The sequence below is a fragment of the Engraulis encrasicolus genome, chromosome 4 (assembly GCF_034702125.1).
Source record: "Engraulis encrasicolus isolate BLACKSEA-1 chromosome 4, IST_EnEncr_1.0, whole genome shotgun sequence".
In the NCBI taxonomy this organism is placed as follows: domain Eukaryota; kingdom Metazoa; phylum Chordata; class Actinopteri; order Clupeiformes; family Engraulidae; genus Engraulis; species Engraulis encrasicolus.
In genome coordinates, this window is record NC_085860.1 from 4,484,352 (window position 1) to 4,502,855 (window position 18,504).

Consider the following 18,504-nt stretch of genomic DNA (forward strand, 5'->3'; position numbering starts at 1 on the left):
AAGTAAATTCATGCTTTCAAAATTGCCAGTGCTTTAAATGATTAAACTAATGTCGTTGTTGTGAACAAGTAATGTGTAATAAATCCAGAGCTTAAATAAGTATACTTAATTTTGAGTCAAATGTCACATTTGTCCTATGGTGTGACTGTCGCAAGCCTGGTTCTCCATATTAAAACATTTTTAAATAAATAATCAAAGCTCAGTCATTTGTCTAAACAACCCTGGCATGTTTTTCAAGGTGTCTATTTTAGCAAGTGACAATGCTTAATTTTTTTCCTGTTTTTCTGAGACCGTATGGACCTATGAAACTTTGTCACAGAAAACAATGTCCTGTGGTGTGACATCATATTTTTGGTTAATTCTATGGATAATTATCTATTGTTGAAGCTCCAGCGGTACATAAATTGCGACTTTAGACCCTTAAGAAGCCAATGACATGGGTGGATTTTAGGTTTTTCTCTCAGAGTTCTTCAATCAATCAATTATGTTTTGCTACCACAAGATGTATTAGTTTTGTAGTCCTTTGGTGTGACAGCCATAAAATACATTTTGACAATAGTGTATATGTTTCATATTTTTTTCTTATGTAGATGTATGAAAATGCATCTTACTAAAGGTGAAATTGTATTTCAGTTGGCAACGACATGGCTTTAAATTAACTCAAAAGCTCAAAAGTCCTATGGTGTGATGGTAAAAGTCCTATGGTGTGACACTTTGAAGTAGCACACCAAAGGACAAACAGGTCACACCAAAGGACTAGATATCTGAGAAATAGCTTTTAAAACAACTGGTTGTACATTTTTTTTTTTGTTTTTTTTTTGTTGACTAGATAAATATTGTGTATTCAAATTACTTATTCCTTTATTGGCCACTGGAATTTGTACTTTGATGCATTGTTGATGAATATTTGCTGTTGATTCAAGATACTGTCAAAGGATATAAAATGTCATTAATGGTGCTTTGAAACCATAAAATACAACGGTAACAGTGAAGGAAAGATGAGTGAGAGAGTATAGAGAAGTATAGATGAATAAAGTATGCTGTGGAGAGCTCAATATAGCATAAATGTGCTGTCCCGACCGAGATACCAAACAGGCACTGGCCACTGCACACTACAGGTTCAATGGTGTGACAGTCATAGCATACCTACAAAGAGGGTGAGGTGTGATGGTCATGCCAACGTCACACTTCAGTATGAGTCTTATGAGTTCTGCAGGTTAAATTTAATGACCGCATGGCTGTCATTAAATGTTACTATAAGCTGCTAATCTATGACTTAAAGACTTGTAAGCATAAAGTGTAGGTCAATATTGACTACAACATTACATTATGATCAAAAGACAAAATAATCCTGTTGATACATTTGTTTCTGGCTCAGTTTTGCATTTCTGTCCCTTAGTGTGACATGAATGTCCTACGGTGTGACATTTTTAAAACACTCAAATATTTGTTTGCTTAACAATTTTAAATTTGATAAACACTGAATATTGCATTAGGGAAGAACAAATGATCATGCCTGAAATGTTAGTATAAATTCAGACAATTTTGAACATTTAAAAAGAAAGATATCCCTATATTTCCTCGAAGGTTTCTAATAAGCTCACCTCTAATGGGGAGAAAAATCCTTAAATGGTTATTTCTCATTAAATTAAGACTTAAAAAAAAATTCAATAAATATGAAGAGTGTAACAATGTTCAGATAACTCCATCAAGCCATTTCTACATTACTTAATATATTTATTTCTTAATGTCACACCAAAGGACATCTTTTCAGCAAATTGCTTTATCAACGTAAATAAATAATCAATTAATAGACCAACATAGTGACCACTTGGATTTTTTGAAAGATTAATTGCTGCACTATGTAGACATACTTTTTTCCCTCATAAACAATGTTTTGTAAAAAAAATAGTTTTTTTCTGCCTAACTGTCATCTACCCACATGTCAAAATAGGGAGATAACAGATCGAGCCATAATATATTAGATAAATGTTAATTAACATATAGCCTACTTTTTGAGAAGAGGTATAAAGCACCTAAGAAACAGAGCGGACACTAAATGGGTAATGTGAGCAAACTATGCATATTATCTAAAAGAGTAGTTTTTTGTCACCCACCATCAGATGTCATCACCGTCCAATTTTGTTCCATAGCTCGTCATCTTGTTCCATATTTTACTAAATGGTGCTGGTTAATGAAACACTATAAGACATAGGCCTATTACTAATAATTGTGATCCAAAATTATACTCTAGCCTCCACTGAGGTGCATTTGGAGGGTATTTTGTCACCAGCATCAGACAAAACCTGAAGGTGGTGACATCTAATGGATGTCATAAAAAAACACAGAAGTTTTTTTTGGAAGGAGTTTTTCCATATTTTTTTTTACAAGTTTTAATAATGTGCTTACAATAAGTACGTATCTACAATTATGTTGAATTATTTAAGTAGGCCTAACTCTTCACTTTAATAGTTTAAAACTTAACTTCTGATTGTGTCTGGCGCTGTTGACAAAACCAAGTAAGGGCCTATTTTATGAAAAATGTAAAACATGGGGAGCTTGGCCAATACATTCGCTGCACAGCCCAGACCTAGGCCTACGTCTATGGTAATATACCTCTGTATTTTGGATTTGAACAATTTTTTTCTTTCAGAATTAAAACCTGTTTTTGCTTCATTCTCAAGAATCATTGCAAGACAAACATTGACATACACTTCTTTAGAATTTGGTTCTAAATGCCTTTCGTCTTCCTCAATTGGGTCAAAAGGTTTCAGATATCCATTTTAAGATTTTCTGAATATTTGGTGGGAATTTCTATTCATTCCTCCAGACAGACAGAGTAGGCCTAGCTGGGCCATGTATGTAGGCAGGGCCGCTGACTGCTTTTGCTGGGCCCGGGACAAAGTCATCTGAAAGGGCCCCCGCATCCAATACATACAATGTAATGGGGACCCAACTCAGGGCCCCCTTTCTCCCTGGGCTAGGGACAACATACCCCTTTGTCCCCCCCTGTCGGCGGGCCTGTATGTAGGTTGCTCTACACACACATGCCATTTCAGCTCTACCCATGAAATCTCAGGAGGACTTAAATGTTTAGGCTTTGTGATGGGCAATCCAAAACACTGTGTTCAGGCTGACAGAGGACTGTGCCTACCAGGCCCGTCACTAGGTTTGAGAGACAGGTGGGGATTAGCCCCATAGGAATAAAATGCGTGCGCACAGCGCGCGACAAATTTTTTTCAGCTCACCTGCTAAGGTTGTGTCTATGAATTCATTATTACCTTCGCCAGAAGGTTATGTTTTGACCGCTGTGTATTTATTTATTTATTTATTATTTGTGAATATGTTTGTTTGTTTGTTTGTTTGTACTTCGTATAACTCAGACAGAACTGAGCCGATTTTTATGAAACTTAGTGGGATGATTGGTCATGACCTAAGGAACAATCGATTAGTTTTTGGGAGTGATTGGGTCAAAGGTCAAGGTCAAAATGTTTGTTTGTACTCCGTATAACTCAGACAGAACTGAGCCGATTTTTATGAAATTTAGTGGGATGATTGGTCATGACCCAAGGAACAATCGATTAGTTTTTGGGAGTGATTGGGTCAAAGGTCAAAGTCAAGGTCAAGGTCAAAAACGTAAATTGAACCGATTTTTATGACATTTAGTGGGATGATTGGTCATGACCCAAGGAACAATCAATTACTTTTTGGGAGTGATTGGGTCAAAGGTCAAGGTCAAGGTCACGAAAAGGTCAAAAACGTAAATTGAGCCGATTTTTATGAAATTTACTGGGATGATTGGTCATGACCCAAGGAACAATCGATTACTTTTTGGGAGTGATTGGGTCAAAGGTCAAGGTCACGAAAAGGTCAAAAACGTAAATTCAGCCGATTTTTATGAAATTTACTGGGATGATTGGTCATGACCCAAGGAACAATCGATTACTTTTTGGGAGTGATTGGGTCAAAGGTCAAGGTCACGAAAAGGTCAAAAACGTTTTTCTTTGCCAAGCACTATATGCCAGAACAACGTGTGCATGCAGAATTGAATAAGAGGTCAAGACTGGGCCAAAAATTTAATATTACGATATTCCGGTCCGATTTACATGAAACTAACACCAAAATTTGGAGAATGTTATGCCCCACACTCTGAAGATGGCCAGAAAAAGTATAAGTGGCGTAGGCGAAGGTTTGCGCTCTACCGAGTGCCCATTCTAGCTTTAAGAGCAAAGAAATCCTTCACACTGTCCATTCCACCAACAAACTTTAATAAATTGTTTCGGTCATCTGACTTTCTTCATGTTGTATTAAAGTTTGTTGGTGGAATGGACAGTGTGCAGGATTTCTTTACACTTGAATGACAACCCCACTGGGATAATATCCTACGCACCTGCCCACCTACAGAGGTGTGCAAAAGCGTCTTCTTGAACAATTATTTTAACCCTCTGGTTGTGTTACGGTCGTTTTGAAACTTCATTCTTAAATAACTTCTCTATTTTTCATCATACACAAATGACACTTCATGATATCCTCCAGCGAACCTATTCAAATGGTCAAAATGAAATATAATAAAATTCCTAAAGAATTGTGGAAGATACACCCACTTGTTACATTCATAGTGTTTCGGTCAAAAATGATCGGACCATTAATTTACATCTCCCAAAGTTATATACAGTTATATTACATTCACTTTACTCTCATATTCTTTTTTGTTAGGCTTTTCAGAATACAACCATATGTGCCCCATTAGCATAGATGTTTACAGTTAGTACAAATACTTGAAAAAAGTAAAGGTGTTCCAAACTGCTTGAAAGCCTCTGAGAGGCCCTAGACTCTAGAGGGTTAATAAAAGGAATTGATGAAAAAAGCCTACAAATCACTAAAACAAAGCAGAATAATATTTAAATCACCTTGGAATTTTTTCAAATGATGTCTAAAAGGTATTAATCACAAAATATGCAAATCAGATTTTTTAATCAATGTATTATTGCCTTTTTTGTATAGGCGGTCAATTTTGATTGTTAACACCATGAACGTAACCATGATTCTAACACAACCAGAGCGTTTTCAAACTGTTAAGACAAATATTGAAGCTCAACTATAATTTCAAGACAATGCCAAATGGATTTATTACACGGGTATTGTGAGTGAAAATTGGTACTTTGGGTCAGAAGATTTCATCCGTGTAAGTAATTACACTTTTCTCGAGGTGTTAGTCACAAAGCATAACATATTGCTGTGCACCCTGCTTTTATTGCTGTGCTGTAGGATATAAGTGGCATTAAACAATAAATAAGCAAACAGGAACTTGTATTCAGATTAACTTGCCTTATTGGTGGTTCGTATTCAGTGCTTTACTGCATTTGTTTTTTTGTTTTTTTTTGCAAAATCATTAAAGGGGGGGCTAATACTAATGTAAGGGGGGCTAAAGCCCCCCTAAAATAGACCTTACGACGGCCCTGGTGCCGTCCCTGTTCCCGCACTTAATGTTGAACCAGCCATGTAACAACTATTGCAATGAGAGACTTTTTTATATCTGAATGTTTAATGTGAAATAATCTATTTATTTATTTTTGTATGTATGCTACTAGACACCTAAATTTCCTTCGGGATTAATAAATGTTACTCTACTCTACTCTACTCTATGTTCATGCCAAAAATACAGCCAGAAAGTTCTATTTTTGCGATAGGAACTGGATAATACTTGAATTTTTTCTCTGTGAACAGTGACAACATGGACCTCAGCAGGTTCACCCTGGTAACAAACTATGACATGAGTGCAGGAGGTCGTATGCACTTTCGCTGCGAACGTAACTGGTGTGAGAACGGGCACGGCACCATTCTGATTGGTCTAAAAAACGGATTTGCTGTCCTCAAGCCATTTTTAACCAGTTTGGTAGTATGCTTTCAGTCAGTGTCCAGTTAGAAGGCCCATTTGCCACCAACCATTAACTTCTTTGCAGATGTTTTGATATGTTGCTTCAATATTTTTCCACATACAGTGAGTCAAATATGTATTTGATCCCTTGCTGATTTTGCCGGTTTGCCCACTAATAAAGACATGAGCAGTCTATACATTTATGATAATATGTATTCAAACATGGAGAGACAGAATATCAAAAAGAAATTCCAGAAAATAACTTAAAATGATATATTTTAATTTATTAGTATTTAATTTAGGCAAATAAGTATTTGACCCCTCTAGCTGAAGAAGATACAGTGCTTTGTGGCAAAGCCCTAGTTGTCTAGCACTGAGGTCAGATGCTTCTTTTAGTTGATGACAATGTTTGTGCATATAATAGAACATATTTTTGCCCATTTTTCTTTGCAGATTATCTCTAAAACATTAATAGTTTGTGGCCAGGGCCGGTTTTTAGCATAGGCCGGCTAGGCGGTCGCCTAGAGCGCCATGTGAAGAAGGGGCGCCGAAATGGCGCTCTCCTATGCGTAATTTTGCGATATGAAGTTTTTTTTATGAAGTCGCAATCAACAGAGAGTGGCGAAAGCGCTCCTCACGGCAAAGCGCCCCTCAGCCAATAGTAATATCGCTTCCAACTGTCTCTGGGAAGTCTGTGAACCAATAAACAGACAGTTCTGAGAAAGGGGGCGGGACGAGTGACTCACTCGAGAGACAGAGAGGGCAAGCGCAAACAATAGTGCTGCTCTGCTGGATGGAGATTATTATGTTCTCATTAAACCACTCATTGCATGATGCAGGAGTTTCAGAGGGTGTTTTGGAACTATGTGATTTAATCAGCAACCGTTTGTGATTATGGAAAGCCTAATAGTTATGAGGTTACTATTTGGAATTAGAGAGAAAAAGAGCTTTGTTTTTGATCAGAGAAATCGCTAGTTAGCATGCTAACATTAGCCAAGTATGCCAAGCAATGAAATCCAGTAAAGTAGCTGTTGGTAGCCTACTCACTACTCACTAACACCCACCTGATATCATAATAGGCCTACTTGCTTAGGTTGACAAGCAATGTAAAGTAAGACTGGTGCAATGTTTAAAACAATTTTAGCTGCCATATCTCCTTCCATCCACATGAATTACCTGCTTGTTGTAAGCTTAAAAAACATTAATTTCCAGACCAGAATGACATAGCCTACATTAATCATGTAACAGAACCATGCACAGCAGACAAGTGAGGCTATTTACTATATTTTGTATATTATGAAATTCAATAGCGTGACAGCTCTTCTCCCTTTCTCTCACCCTGTCCCTCCAATTCAAACACATAGATAGCCCCCTTCTCATTCTCCTACTCACAAATGCACCACTATTTCCAGTCCAGAAATGAAATTGGTTTGGAAGACAGCACAAATGTGTAGCTTATTAAAATTGTTATGCTGCCATGCTTTGTGATGTTGTAGTGTAGATCAATGCAGACCTCCTTGGTAGGCTTATTGTCTACACATGCATTTTACATGCAAATGTAGGCCTACTGTATCACTCTCCTGGCATTTCAATTTCACGTTACAATTCAAACACATTGATAACCTCCATCTCATCTGGGGTTGGGGGCCCCACCACCATCACATCCAACATACCACACAGTGAAGCTACTTTCATGCGACTCAATTTGATGTGTTGGTCGCCTGTCAAAAAGAACCACAAATCCATTTGATGAAAAACGGTTATTGTTCTTGATGCTATTTAGTTAAGCTTACTACGGATATTACTCTTGTGATCTGTAAGGTATAAGAAAGGGGGGGGCGCCAGAACTCAAACTCGCCTAGGGCACCAAATAAGCCAGAACCGGCCCTGTTTGTGGCTGTAGCTTGGCAAATGGGAGGTTCAGTTCTCTCGATAGAATTACTATAGGGTTAACATTTGGATACTGTCTAGGCCACTTCACGACTTTAATATGCTTCTAATTGAGCCACTCCTTCGTAAATTTGACTGTATGTTGTGTATTATTGTCATGTTGGGAGATCCAAAAATGGCCTACCCTTCAGTGTAGTGGAGTGAAGGACGTTTGCACTCAGGATTGCACATTAGATGTCTCCCTCCATCCATTCGTTGACGATGTGAAGTTGTCCTGTACCTTGGCCAGACAAATACCCTCAAACCATAATTATACCACTTTCATGCATGATGGTGAGGAGGGTGTTCTTGGGATCATAGACAGCAGTACTCTTTCTCAAAACACATTGAATTGTGTTAATGCCAAACAGCTTGAATTTGGTTTCATCTGACTAAAGCACCTCCTTATCATATCCTAAACCAGTCTGATGTCCGTTGGCAAACCTCAGGTGGGACTGCACAGGTTCCTTCTGAAGTAGAGGTACCATGTGTGCACTACAGGATTTTAAACCTCTGTGGCATTAAGTTCTACCAGTAGTTTTCTCAGTGATTATGGTCCCAGTAGCTTTGCTATCATTGCCTAGTTCATCCTGTACAGGTCTAGGGTGCTTTCTTTCTGTTCTCGTGTTTATCAAATCCCTACAAAAGGTCATATCTTGTATAGAACCCCAGACAGACTGATGGATAGTCATTTTGTATTCCTCACATTTTGGAAGAAATGCATCAACAGCTGGGTCATTAATAGCCAGTCTCTTTCTTGTGGCTTTGCTGCCCATTTAATCTTTGTTCAGGTCTAAAATCTTGTCCCTGATATCATTTGACCGCTCTTTGGTCTTTCCCATGCTGGTGAGGTTGGAGTGTGACTGATTCACTCATACTATGGACTGATTCTGCTGATTCAATGTGTCTTTCATGCATGTTAGTATGTACAGGTGTCTTTAATTCAGATGACAAGTTGATTGGAAATGCCCATCTGGTCTGTGAGCCCTGAACTGTAATCAGTTGGCAGGGGATCAAATACTTATTTTGCTCGATGAAATGGAAATCAATTAATATATATTCTCTGAAGTTAATTTCTGGATTTTCTTTTTGATATTCTGTCTCTCCATATTAGAATACATATTATCATAACATTTATTGACTGATCATGATTCCTGAATTTCCCCCTGGGGATCAATAAAGTTACTCTACTCTACTATGTCTTTGTTAGTAGGCAAACCAACAAAATCAGCAAGGGATCAAATACTTATTGGACTCACTGTACTGTTCTTTCTTCATGATACCATCTATTTTATGATATGCAACAGTTTCTCCTGCAGCAAAACAAACCTATGATACGGTCACCCTCATTTTGCAAGCGTCCTAATTGTTCCTCAAAAACTGATGAAAAAACTGATGAACAAACGTTAGATTTTACTTAAATCGAACCACAGAGACAGTTCATTAAGGTGCAAGTAAAGTAAGGTGGGATACTTTATTTTTCCCTGTGTGTATAGCATCATGTTATCAGGTTTTGCTGTGGGGGGAAACTGGTGCATATCACACAAAGATGACATCGTGAAAAAAGAAGTTTATGGAAAAAATACTGAAGCAATATCTCAAAACTTCTGCCATTAGGTTATTACTTAGAAGCAAACGGGTCTTCCAAATGAACAGTGAGTGGACATTGCCAAATTTGCTAAAAATGGCTAGAGGAAAACAAATAAAAAGTTTTGGAGAGGGGCCTAGTTGTTGTTGTTTTTTTTCAAACAAAATCAAATTAAACTTAAATAAGGCAAATCAAACAAACACTTCAGGCACCATGGGCAGGTAATGTACGCAGACAAGACAAAGTCCAATTTCCAGGCAGAATTCTTGAGTTGATGGTGGGTTTTTTTTATTCCAGTTGGGCAATTTTTCTTCAGTCAATACAAGCGGTCAGATACTGAACAACATTTTATTGGCTGGTGTATCAGGGACTTCAGATTTCAATGCTTTGAAGCGCTTTAATTTAATTTAAACGTTAGTTTGCTCTAGAAATGACCACAGAGTAATTGAAACTTGCTGCTTCAATTATGGCATTTGCTGAATTGATTGTTGAATTGTCCTGCCTTGCATTGCGATGCATTGCCCAATCGATTATTGTTGACACCACATGACTTGCCACCGTGTCTTCTTTGGCTAGAGGAGTCAAATACTTATTCCCTCAATGAAATGCAAATCTGTTAAAATGTATTCTTGAACATTCTTTATTTTCTGGATTTTCTTTTTGATATTCTGTCTCTACATGTTAGAGTACACCTAGAATTAAAATTACACACTGATCATGTCTTTATTAGTGGGCAAACCACATCAATAAAGGTCTTAGTGTGGTTCACTTCTGAGGGGTCTGGGTACACTTTGGAGTGTACACATAGTATGTGCAGAAAATGCTGATTCACAGATCTGAGTTCACATGAATGGCTGAAAGTGACCAGGTGTGAAAACACCCTTATTGACATGGTCTCAGTGCGGTTAGCTTATGAGTTCTGACAAGTTACATTTGTGACTAGGTGTAATCACTTGAGGAGACCTCTAGAGAACCTGGTGTGATCAAAAAGAGGACTGACACCCCCTAAACGCCCAAAAGGATCAGAACTGGCTTTTATCAACCAAGTGTTAAAGGTATGCACTTATGTACTTCATGTACTTTAGTACTGTATGTACTTTAGTATGTACTTTAGTATGTACTTTACTTTGAGAATTTAGACTGCCTATTCCTAAATGTTACCATTTTCGTGAGTATTTCCCACCACTATCAATTTATACACACATATTATTCATTATGAATGGGAAAATTGTGATTTTCACACATAAAAAGGTAGGTCTTCTACTTGTTTGTCCTTTTAAATTTCCAGTAATATACATCTTTAACTCCCAAAACTGTTTTTAACTTTGGTCAAACCAGTAAAAAAATATATTATTTATTTACTAGTAAATAAATATTAATGAAAATATCATATTTGGGAATGGGCAGCATAGTTGCAATGCCTGCTCTGACCACAATCATATATTGTATGAAATAGTTCTTTGACCTTAACAGAATGTGAACATGTTATTCGGATTTCACTTTCTTCTTAACTAAGACTGAGAGGCATTTTTTGATGATCATGAAGACAAGCAGTAGGAAGAGGAGCAAAGCAGTCATCAGTGTCAGTATTACGTCTACAGAATTGTAAACAATCCAGGACATCCTGAAGGACTGTGTGCGAAGGTGAGGAGCGCCTCCGTTCCTCATCACAAACTCGATCCAGAAGATGGCACGGTCCAGAGGCTTCATGGGCTGGTCATGGTGGATCCTGGAGAGCTGCTGCATGTTCTCCCTGTAGGATGGTTCATGCAGCACCTCCCTTAGCGCCTCTGCAAACACTGCTCTGTCCATGGTAGCAATGTCCACCACCTTTGCTGTTCCTTTCGCTACCATCTTGGATAGATTGTCAGGTTGATCAAAAACCAAAGGCAAGCCAACTATTGGAATACCGTGGTAGATGGCCTCCTGGACACCATTGGTGCCTCCATGAGCTACAAACACTTTGATCTTTGGGTGGCCCAGCAGGTCATTTTGGGGCATCCAGTCCACCAGTAAGGTATTATTGCCAAGAGTGGATGGTTTGGGCCCTTGGTGTCTCCAAATGACCTTTTGGGGAAGCTGTGCAAAAGCAGCAGCTATCTCCTCGGTAATGTCACTCGGAAGATCTGCAACCAGAGTTCCCAAGGACATGATGATGACTCCATGTTCCCCTGAACTTTGGACAAACTCTTCCAGGTCAACAGGAAGTGCCTTAGCAGGTTTGCACTGAAACCCACTCATGTACACCACATTGGGCATAGTCGGGCGTGGGAACTCGAAGGTGAAGTCATTCCTCATGAGCCAGATGTCGGCATCCTGGAACAGGGAGAAGTAGTCGACATCAGGACCAAAGTAGCGTTTTGCAAATGGTGAATAGTAGGGTGCAACAATGCTGGAAATCTGATATAAGCTGACCATGTATACAAGAACATTTTGAACTCTCTGAAAGAAGGACATCTTGTCTGTTAGCTCAGCACCTGGGTATGGGACGTAGGAGAGAGGGGAGGGAGCAATGGCATAGTGGCCCTCTCCATGTACTGTCCACCTGACATTAAACACCATTGGCAGATTAAGACGTCGAGCTATGAAGACTCCTCCTCCAATACCTGGATCAGTCAAAACAACATCAAACTTGGCATCCATCAGAGATTTCATGAGAGCCTCGTCTTCAAACAGTGTTGTCAACATCACAACCACTTGCTCATGCAACTTTGAAAATTTATCCATCAATTCCAATTCGAACATCACACGACTCAAGAAGAACTTCTGTTCTCTCCGGATCTTGATCAGGTTGCTGACAAGAGAGACAAAAAACTCCTCATCAAATCCTCCAGCGGCAGGAAGAGTTAGGGCAGTGTAGTAAGGAGAGTCCTCTTTGATGTACCAGCTGTCTGAAGGTCTCACTACGGTGATGTCATGTCCTCGGGAGTGCAGCTCCTCAATGATGACCTTCATGTTCACCCAGTGGCTGCCGTCGAGGGGGAAGACCAGCACTTTGCCCCCTGAGCTCAAGGACAGAAAAGCAGACAGCAGCAACGCCGTCGTGGTGAAGAGATGCATCTTCATGTATATCTGAAAAGAAACGGGATAGTCACTGTGTTGTCATAATAAATACTAGACCCACCAAGAACAACTGGCTGTACATGTTACATGACTTCATTACATGAGAAGTTTTTGTCCTTTTTTCGATATTTACATGCATCTTCATCAGTGATGGGTAAAATCAATTCATTTGTTACAATCCAGTGCCACATATTCCAGTTGACTTGTCTTTGCCTGTCCAATTCAGCCAGGTGATTGGGTGGTTGAAGGATCACCTAGTTGAACTGGACCGGTAAAACAAATCAATTTGGAATATGTGGCACTAGATTGTAACTAATGAATCCATTTTGCCCATCACTGATTTTCATAGGCCTTCCTGCAAACATATGACACGTGGTATAAAAAACAGAGAATGTTCTCATATTTGGCATCACATTGGAACACAGATAATTGACTCATAAAAGTTACAATGTTTCAACTAATTCAACAACAAATTTTGTTGAAATGTATGTTACACGTAACTTTTAACCGATGAAAAAACTGCAAAATTGTGTACAATTCTGTCTCTCGTTGTTTTTGGATTTGGAAATCATTTTGGCCATGAGAAATCAGTTTAATAATCCCAAATCACCTAAAACTGGGCAAGTTTCATATCATTGAAAGTCAAAGAATGAGAAAAAAAAAGATTATGCGTCTTTACATACAGTGTAGCCTACATAAACTTCTGGTTTCAACTGTATATTTTTACATACAGTGTACATAAACTTTTGGTTTCAACTGTATATGTTTTAACTTTCAATTCAACAATGTTTCTTTTAATGAGTACTTTCCTTGTGTGACGTTTCATTTTGATGGGAGCGGGATAAAATAGCCGCATTGGCACACAGTGTGTTGGATTGACCTGAATGTAACTGATTTCACTAGGATTTCTTATAACGTTTCAGATGCTGTTCTGAATACCTCAAAGAAATTATCTGAGCTGAAAAATCAAATGGAAAATTCAGTTTTAAATTGAGCTTATTAACACACTGTGCATTTATAATAATTTTGTAAGCACTAGCTTAATTACGACTTTAAAATCTACCACCAGTACTCAATTGATTTAATTAATACTCAATTAATTGAATTTATATTACTTACATTCGCCTGAAGCTGAGGGTTTTTATTTTCTCTTCTTAAGGGCCCAATTCAATGATGTTCTGTTGATCAGGTGCTTTTGATGGCATACCTCAGGAGTCTCCAAGTATAGAAGTCAAATTATCTACCACAAAATAGGCACATTTGATGCCAGCTGATAATAGTATAGCGAACCATCTTGCATATGGTCATACTGTACAATTTACATTTCTGTGTGCAGTGTGTATCACTGTGTGATTTCATAATCACTGTACACCTATTCATATAAATACCAGTCTACAAATGAATAGATATCTCTTACTTCGGTGGGCCTGTCACTCTTTGCTGAAAACACTCAACTACATCATAATAACAACATTGCTATGACAATGCAGAGAGTCTTAAGTAAACAATAAAGACAATTTTTATGACACTAAGGTTATAAAATAGGCCCTGGCTTTAAGGAAGAAGTTTCTTTTTTGATATAAGTATAAGTTTTACAAACTATTAGGAGTCTGGTTGGCAAAGCTGTCATGACTGGCAGCAGTAACCTCATCCTCCAGACCATGAAACACCTGTTCAGCATCTGGTAAAATACTACTACTACTACTACTACTACTACTACTACTACTACTAACAATAATACTAATAATACTAATACTAATAATAATAATAATTCTTATTATCACTGAAGAAAACCACATGAACATCCCAAGGTCACTGGAGGACATTCCATGAACATTTCTTTCACATTGCCACTGGCACTTTACTCTTGCACCTTGTATACAGATCTACACATTTCACTTTACTAGTATGACCACTGATTGTACTTCTGCTGCAGTGTGTGTGTGTGTGGTGTGTGTGTGTGTGAGTGGTTGTGTATTTATTGTGTCAGTCAGACTTCTTATTGCACTGTGTGTGTGTGTGTGTGTGTGTGTGTGTGTGTGTGTGTGTGTGTGTGTGTGTGTGTGTGTGTGTTGTATTGTATGCCTATTATGTTACTGTTTGAAAACTGCACGCGAGTGTGTATTGTCTGCGTGTATGTTGTGAATGAATGTGTCAGAGAAAGAACTTGAAATGTATGTAGGCCTATGAGTAGGTTAGTTGTGTGCGTGTGAGTGTTGGTGTGTGTGTGTGAGGAAGAGATTATTGCCAATGTCTTATTTAAATGTTTAAGTTAAACTGCACATTGGAGACTGGTCAAATGCAATTTCAAACTTCTGTGCTAACCTTGTTACATAGATATTTGACAATAAAGTACACTTGACTTGAATAATAATACACAATTAAAGTCACTGGCGCCGTTGGGATGCCCATTACAAATTAGACATTTCTAACCAGAATGCATTGTAATTTACGCTGCTCAGATGACTGCATCCTGCGCTATCACGAATGAGCCTTATTGCACCCTTATTTGAAACTGGTTGTGAGACAGCAGATTTCAAGCAATGCTCCAGTGCGCTCCCAGTGGTTCAACATTGGCTTCATTTGGCTGTGCTAAAATCTATGGGTGACATCACAAATGCAATGTACATTTATTCATACACCTATCTTACTGTTTTGCACTCAATGCAAGACTAGAATAAATCCAGATATTGCAGAAATGTAAACATAGCAAGACCAACCCTGCTCCATAGTCAAAGCTAATGATAGTCCAACAACATAGTGTGTGACCTTTGTTTTGGGTGTGGATTTTTTTTTGGCCAGGCCATGTATATGAGCATGTTTGCAGTGTTTAAATAACCCTAATGTTGAAATGGTTATGAACTTGAACTTATTTTTATTCTTACTGACACTAGGTTTTCCCCTTGTTATCACAGACTCAGCCAATACAATTGGAAATTGACTGAATATGTTGTAATACTTTAAAGAAAAATGTAACATACACTTGAAAGGAAAGTTAAACTGGAAAGTGACTGTAGTTGACTTAATGGAGTTAAATGTGAACTGAAGGTTAAGGGTTCTTACTTAAGTAAAAAAAGTGACTGAATATACCACAATAAAAATCTGTTAACCCATTAAGACACAGCATTATACATTTGCTGTTTCCAGAATGGCAATGACCAATTTGTAGTCCATTATTAAAGGCCCTGTGTTAAGTCATAGTATTGTAGTACTATGGTAGTTAACGGTGCAATGTCTATTACAGCGCGCCAATTGAGGTACACCGTGCATTAAGGGGTTAACAATGTCATGTTTATCTCAAACATTTCAGTATGTCAGGTTGTGTTAACACCAGAAAACACTTTATATCTTCTCTCCTACAAACAGTGTCAAACCATCTATCTTATTCAAAAAGAAAAGATGGAGAGTTTGTTTACACTGTTAAACAAACAGTGGCTTTTCAAGTAGACGTTACCATGTGGTACACATTTGTGAGCTACTACACCATGCCTTCAATAGAGATTGTGTGCATGATACTCACCCTACACACGTCCGCTCTAACTGGAAGTTGTGCAGGTCTTGGGAGAGTTCTTATGAAGAAGTGGAGAGACTTCAGAATTCCGGCTGAACTGAGCAGGATGAAAACTATAACATTCCTCATGAACTTGGGGCTCCTGCAGCAGGCCCCGCCCCTAGCTGTCAGTTGTGCAACCACTTGCTGAACCTTTGCCAGAGGGAGCAGCTATTGTGTGTGCGGTGCTGCTGTGCTGTTAAGTTAGACGTGCATTGGCAGGTTGTAAACTGATACTTAGAGCAACAAAGAGGAAATTCTTCAGGAAAACACCCTGATCAGATTAGCTATGCTGTGTGGGAACAAGCAAATCCCAGGAGCTGCATGCCTCTGACCACAAGAGTGTGCACAGGAAACACATGGCAAATTATTATGTAACTGATTTCAAGTCTTTAACATGATAGCTCTACAAAAGATTAAGTTACCATTTGAAGTTCCCTTTTATGTCATTAAGTATACCCTCACTAATGTTTCTTTTTCATTTTGTTGTCTTTTATAGAATCCTATAGCCCAGCTCAAGAGATCATTGTGCTTGTAGTTGACATTACTGATCGAAGTAAAACCATAATGCCATATTTTTATAATATTAATCCTGAAATGAGGCAATAAACCATATCCCTCCTAGTGACGCAACACCTTCTGCGTTGCTAGCCTACTAGTCAGGTCAAGAGCAATGCACTTTCCAAGCTCCTGAGAACTCGGGAACTCCAACCACTTAGTCAGGAAGCAATCAACTTTGAGCAGCTCTAAGCATGTGGTAGAGGTGTGTTCAAAGCAGTGATGTGGTTTAAGCAGAGACATTCTATTGGGACTAAGAAAATATTTGCTTTAAACTTGGGCACAGTCTTTTCTGACCTCGATCAGTAGCAAACCAAGGGGGGTGGGTTAACCATGCTGTTTGAGAAATGTTAATTGTTAGTCCTATGCTCTAGGTCAGACCAAGTCTGCAAAATATTTGAAAGTCGATGATAATCAGGCTAACTAAACCATTCTGTGTCGAACATATCCGACCATTTGATCACATTTACGGAAAGTTAGGTTTGTGGAGGAGTCACATGTCAGATCACATGTCAAGGAGTAAAGTGTTGTTTGAGTGAGGAGGGGCATATCAGGTCGGCATTTCGGGTCAGAGATCTTCCTCAGAGCACAAACGAGTGGATCATTCAACAACCCTATCAGTTAAGTCTCAATAGGTGCATTTGACTTTGCGCAACGTCTACATGTGACTAACGTCTACATGTGACTACATGAGTGCAAGGTCCAGTTGGATGGTCACTGACAGCCCTTATTCTTATTGTTTGGAAGAAATAGGAGTGTTTTCTATTAGCTAACAGTATAATTATAACGAACAGATTCACTAGTGGTTTAAAAAAAATCTGATCATTATTTTTTAAATTGTGTTTTATGTAGGCCTACGGGCCGCAATGATTGAGGAGGCGGGCCACATGTTGCCACCGGGCTCTAGTTGCCCATCCCTGGTTTAGACGCATTGTCCCACAACCCAAAAAAAGTTTGCGATGCCACTTTAACACCCCCACCATTCCCACCACATCTCACATATGATGCGCTAAGTAGACTGGTGCGAGCTCATCGTTTCGTGCAAGTTCGTGGACGACTTGTGCTGTGTATAGCACCACCCACGCCGTGACGGTGTAAAGTTCTCGCTGACGTAGGCTACTTTGCAACATGATATTGAACAAGAGGCTTTAAGTGTGTAGACATTTCTTTTCTTTCACAGTTTCATGTTTGGTACCTTTTGATTGAGTGCAGAGTAATCCGTTTAAATGACGATTTCATATTGTCTGCAAATAAATGCTCTAAATTACAATATTTTCATTCAGAATTTGGAGGAAATGTCAGTAGTTTATATAAAAAACAACAATGTTCATTTTTCTCAGACACAAAACCACTGATTGTAAAATTGGAAAAATATTGAGAAGTGGTCTCTGAATATTTTGTGTTGCATTATGTGACTAGAATTTAATAAAAATGTTCAGTTCTCACTATGATGTGCCTGGATCTTACACAGACACTTGTGCATTTGCGCCCAATTTCATCTACTTGAGAACCATACCATACCAGGTTATATACGTCAACCACTCTGTGGGATTTTTTACACAGAGTTCTATCAGAGCTGTAGAATGTTTGAGCAAAATAGAAAACAAAAAAACTGAAAAATCCTTACTCCTCAAAGGAATAGGGCAGCTGTCATTTGATACTCAGGAGATACTCTTTCTCCTGAGTGTAAAGACAACAGCACAACTTGGCAAGCTGCACTGCCATCGTCACCTTCAAATCACATTTTGACCTCAGAGCAGAGGCACGATTTTCCCCGCTATTCATAACTACTCATTGATTGATGAACGTGTTCAGAATTAACCAAAATACAGACTGTTTACCTCTGGAGCATACATGGAGCAAAGTGAAATAAAAAAGTAAACAACCAATGCTTCTTCTTAAGCTTTAGGTAGGCCTAAGGGGAAATGATGTGATGAT

General features: G+C 38.6%; 2 protein-coding genes across 2 annotated transcripts in view; both read right to left on the reverse strand.

The window, feature by feature from the left end:
- Positions 1 to 16,064, reverse strand: part of LOC134447217 (UDP-glucuronosyltransferase 2A1-like) — a 30,595-nt gene extending 14,531 nt beyond the window's left edge. The window contains exon 1 of the mRNA XM_063196574.1: positions 15,979 to 16,064. The gene's annotated coding sequence lies outside the window, so the exon portion shown is untranslated. The remainder of the gene's footprint in view (positions 1 to 15,978) is intronic.
- On the reverse strand, positions 9,029 to 18,426 carry LOC134447216 (UDP-glucuronosyltransferase 2A1-like). The gene is made up of 2 exons (XM_063196573.1): positions 15,979 to 18,426; positions 9,029 to 12,467 (listed from the first exon to the last, which is right to left on the reverse strand). The coding sequence occupies exons 1-2, from the start codon at positions 16,096 to 16,098 to the stop codon at positions 10,881 to 10,883; spliced, it is 1,707 nt and encodes a 568-aa protein (XP_063052643.1). The 5' UTR covers positions 16,099 to 18,426; the 3' UTR covers positions 9,029 to 10,880.
- Positions 18,427 to 18,504: the final 78 nt, after the last annotated feature.

Bases quoted from the DNA above. Each gene is read 5' to 3' on its own strand.
- LOC134447216 (XM_063196573.1), bottom strand. From the start codon at position 16,098: ATGAGGAATGTTATAGTTTTCATCCTGCTCAGTTCAGCCGGAATTCTG. The intron at 12,468-15,978 runs GTGAGTATCATG...GTTTCTTTTCAG, and splicing joins TTAGAGCGGACGTGTGTAGG to ATATACATGAAGATGCATCT.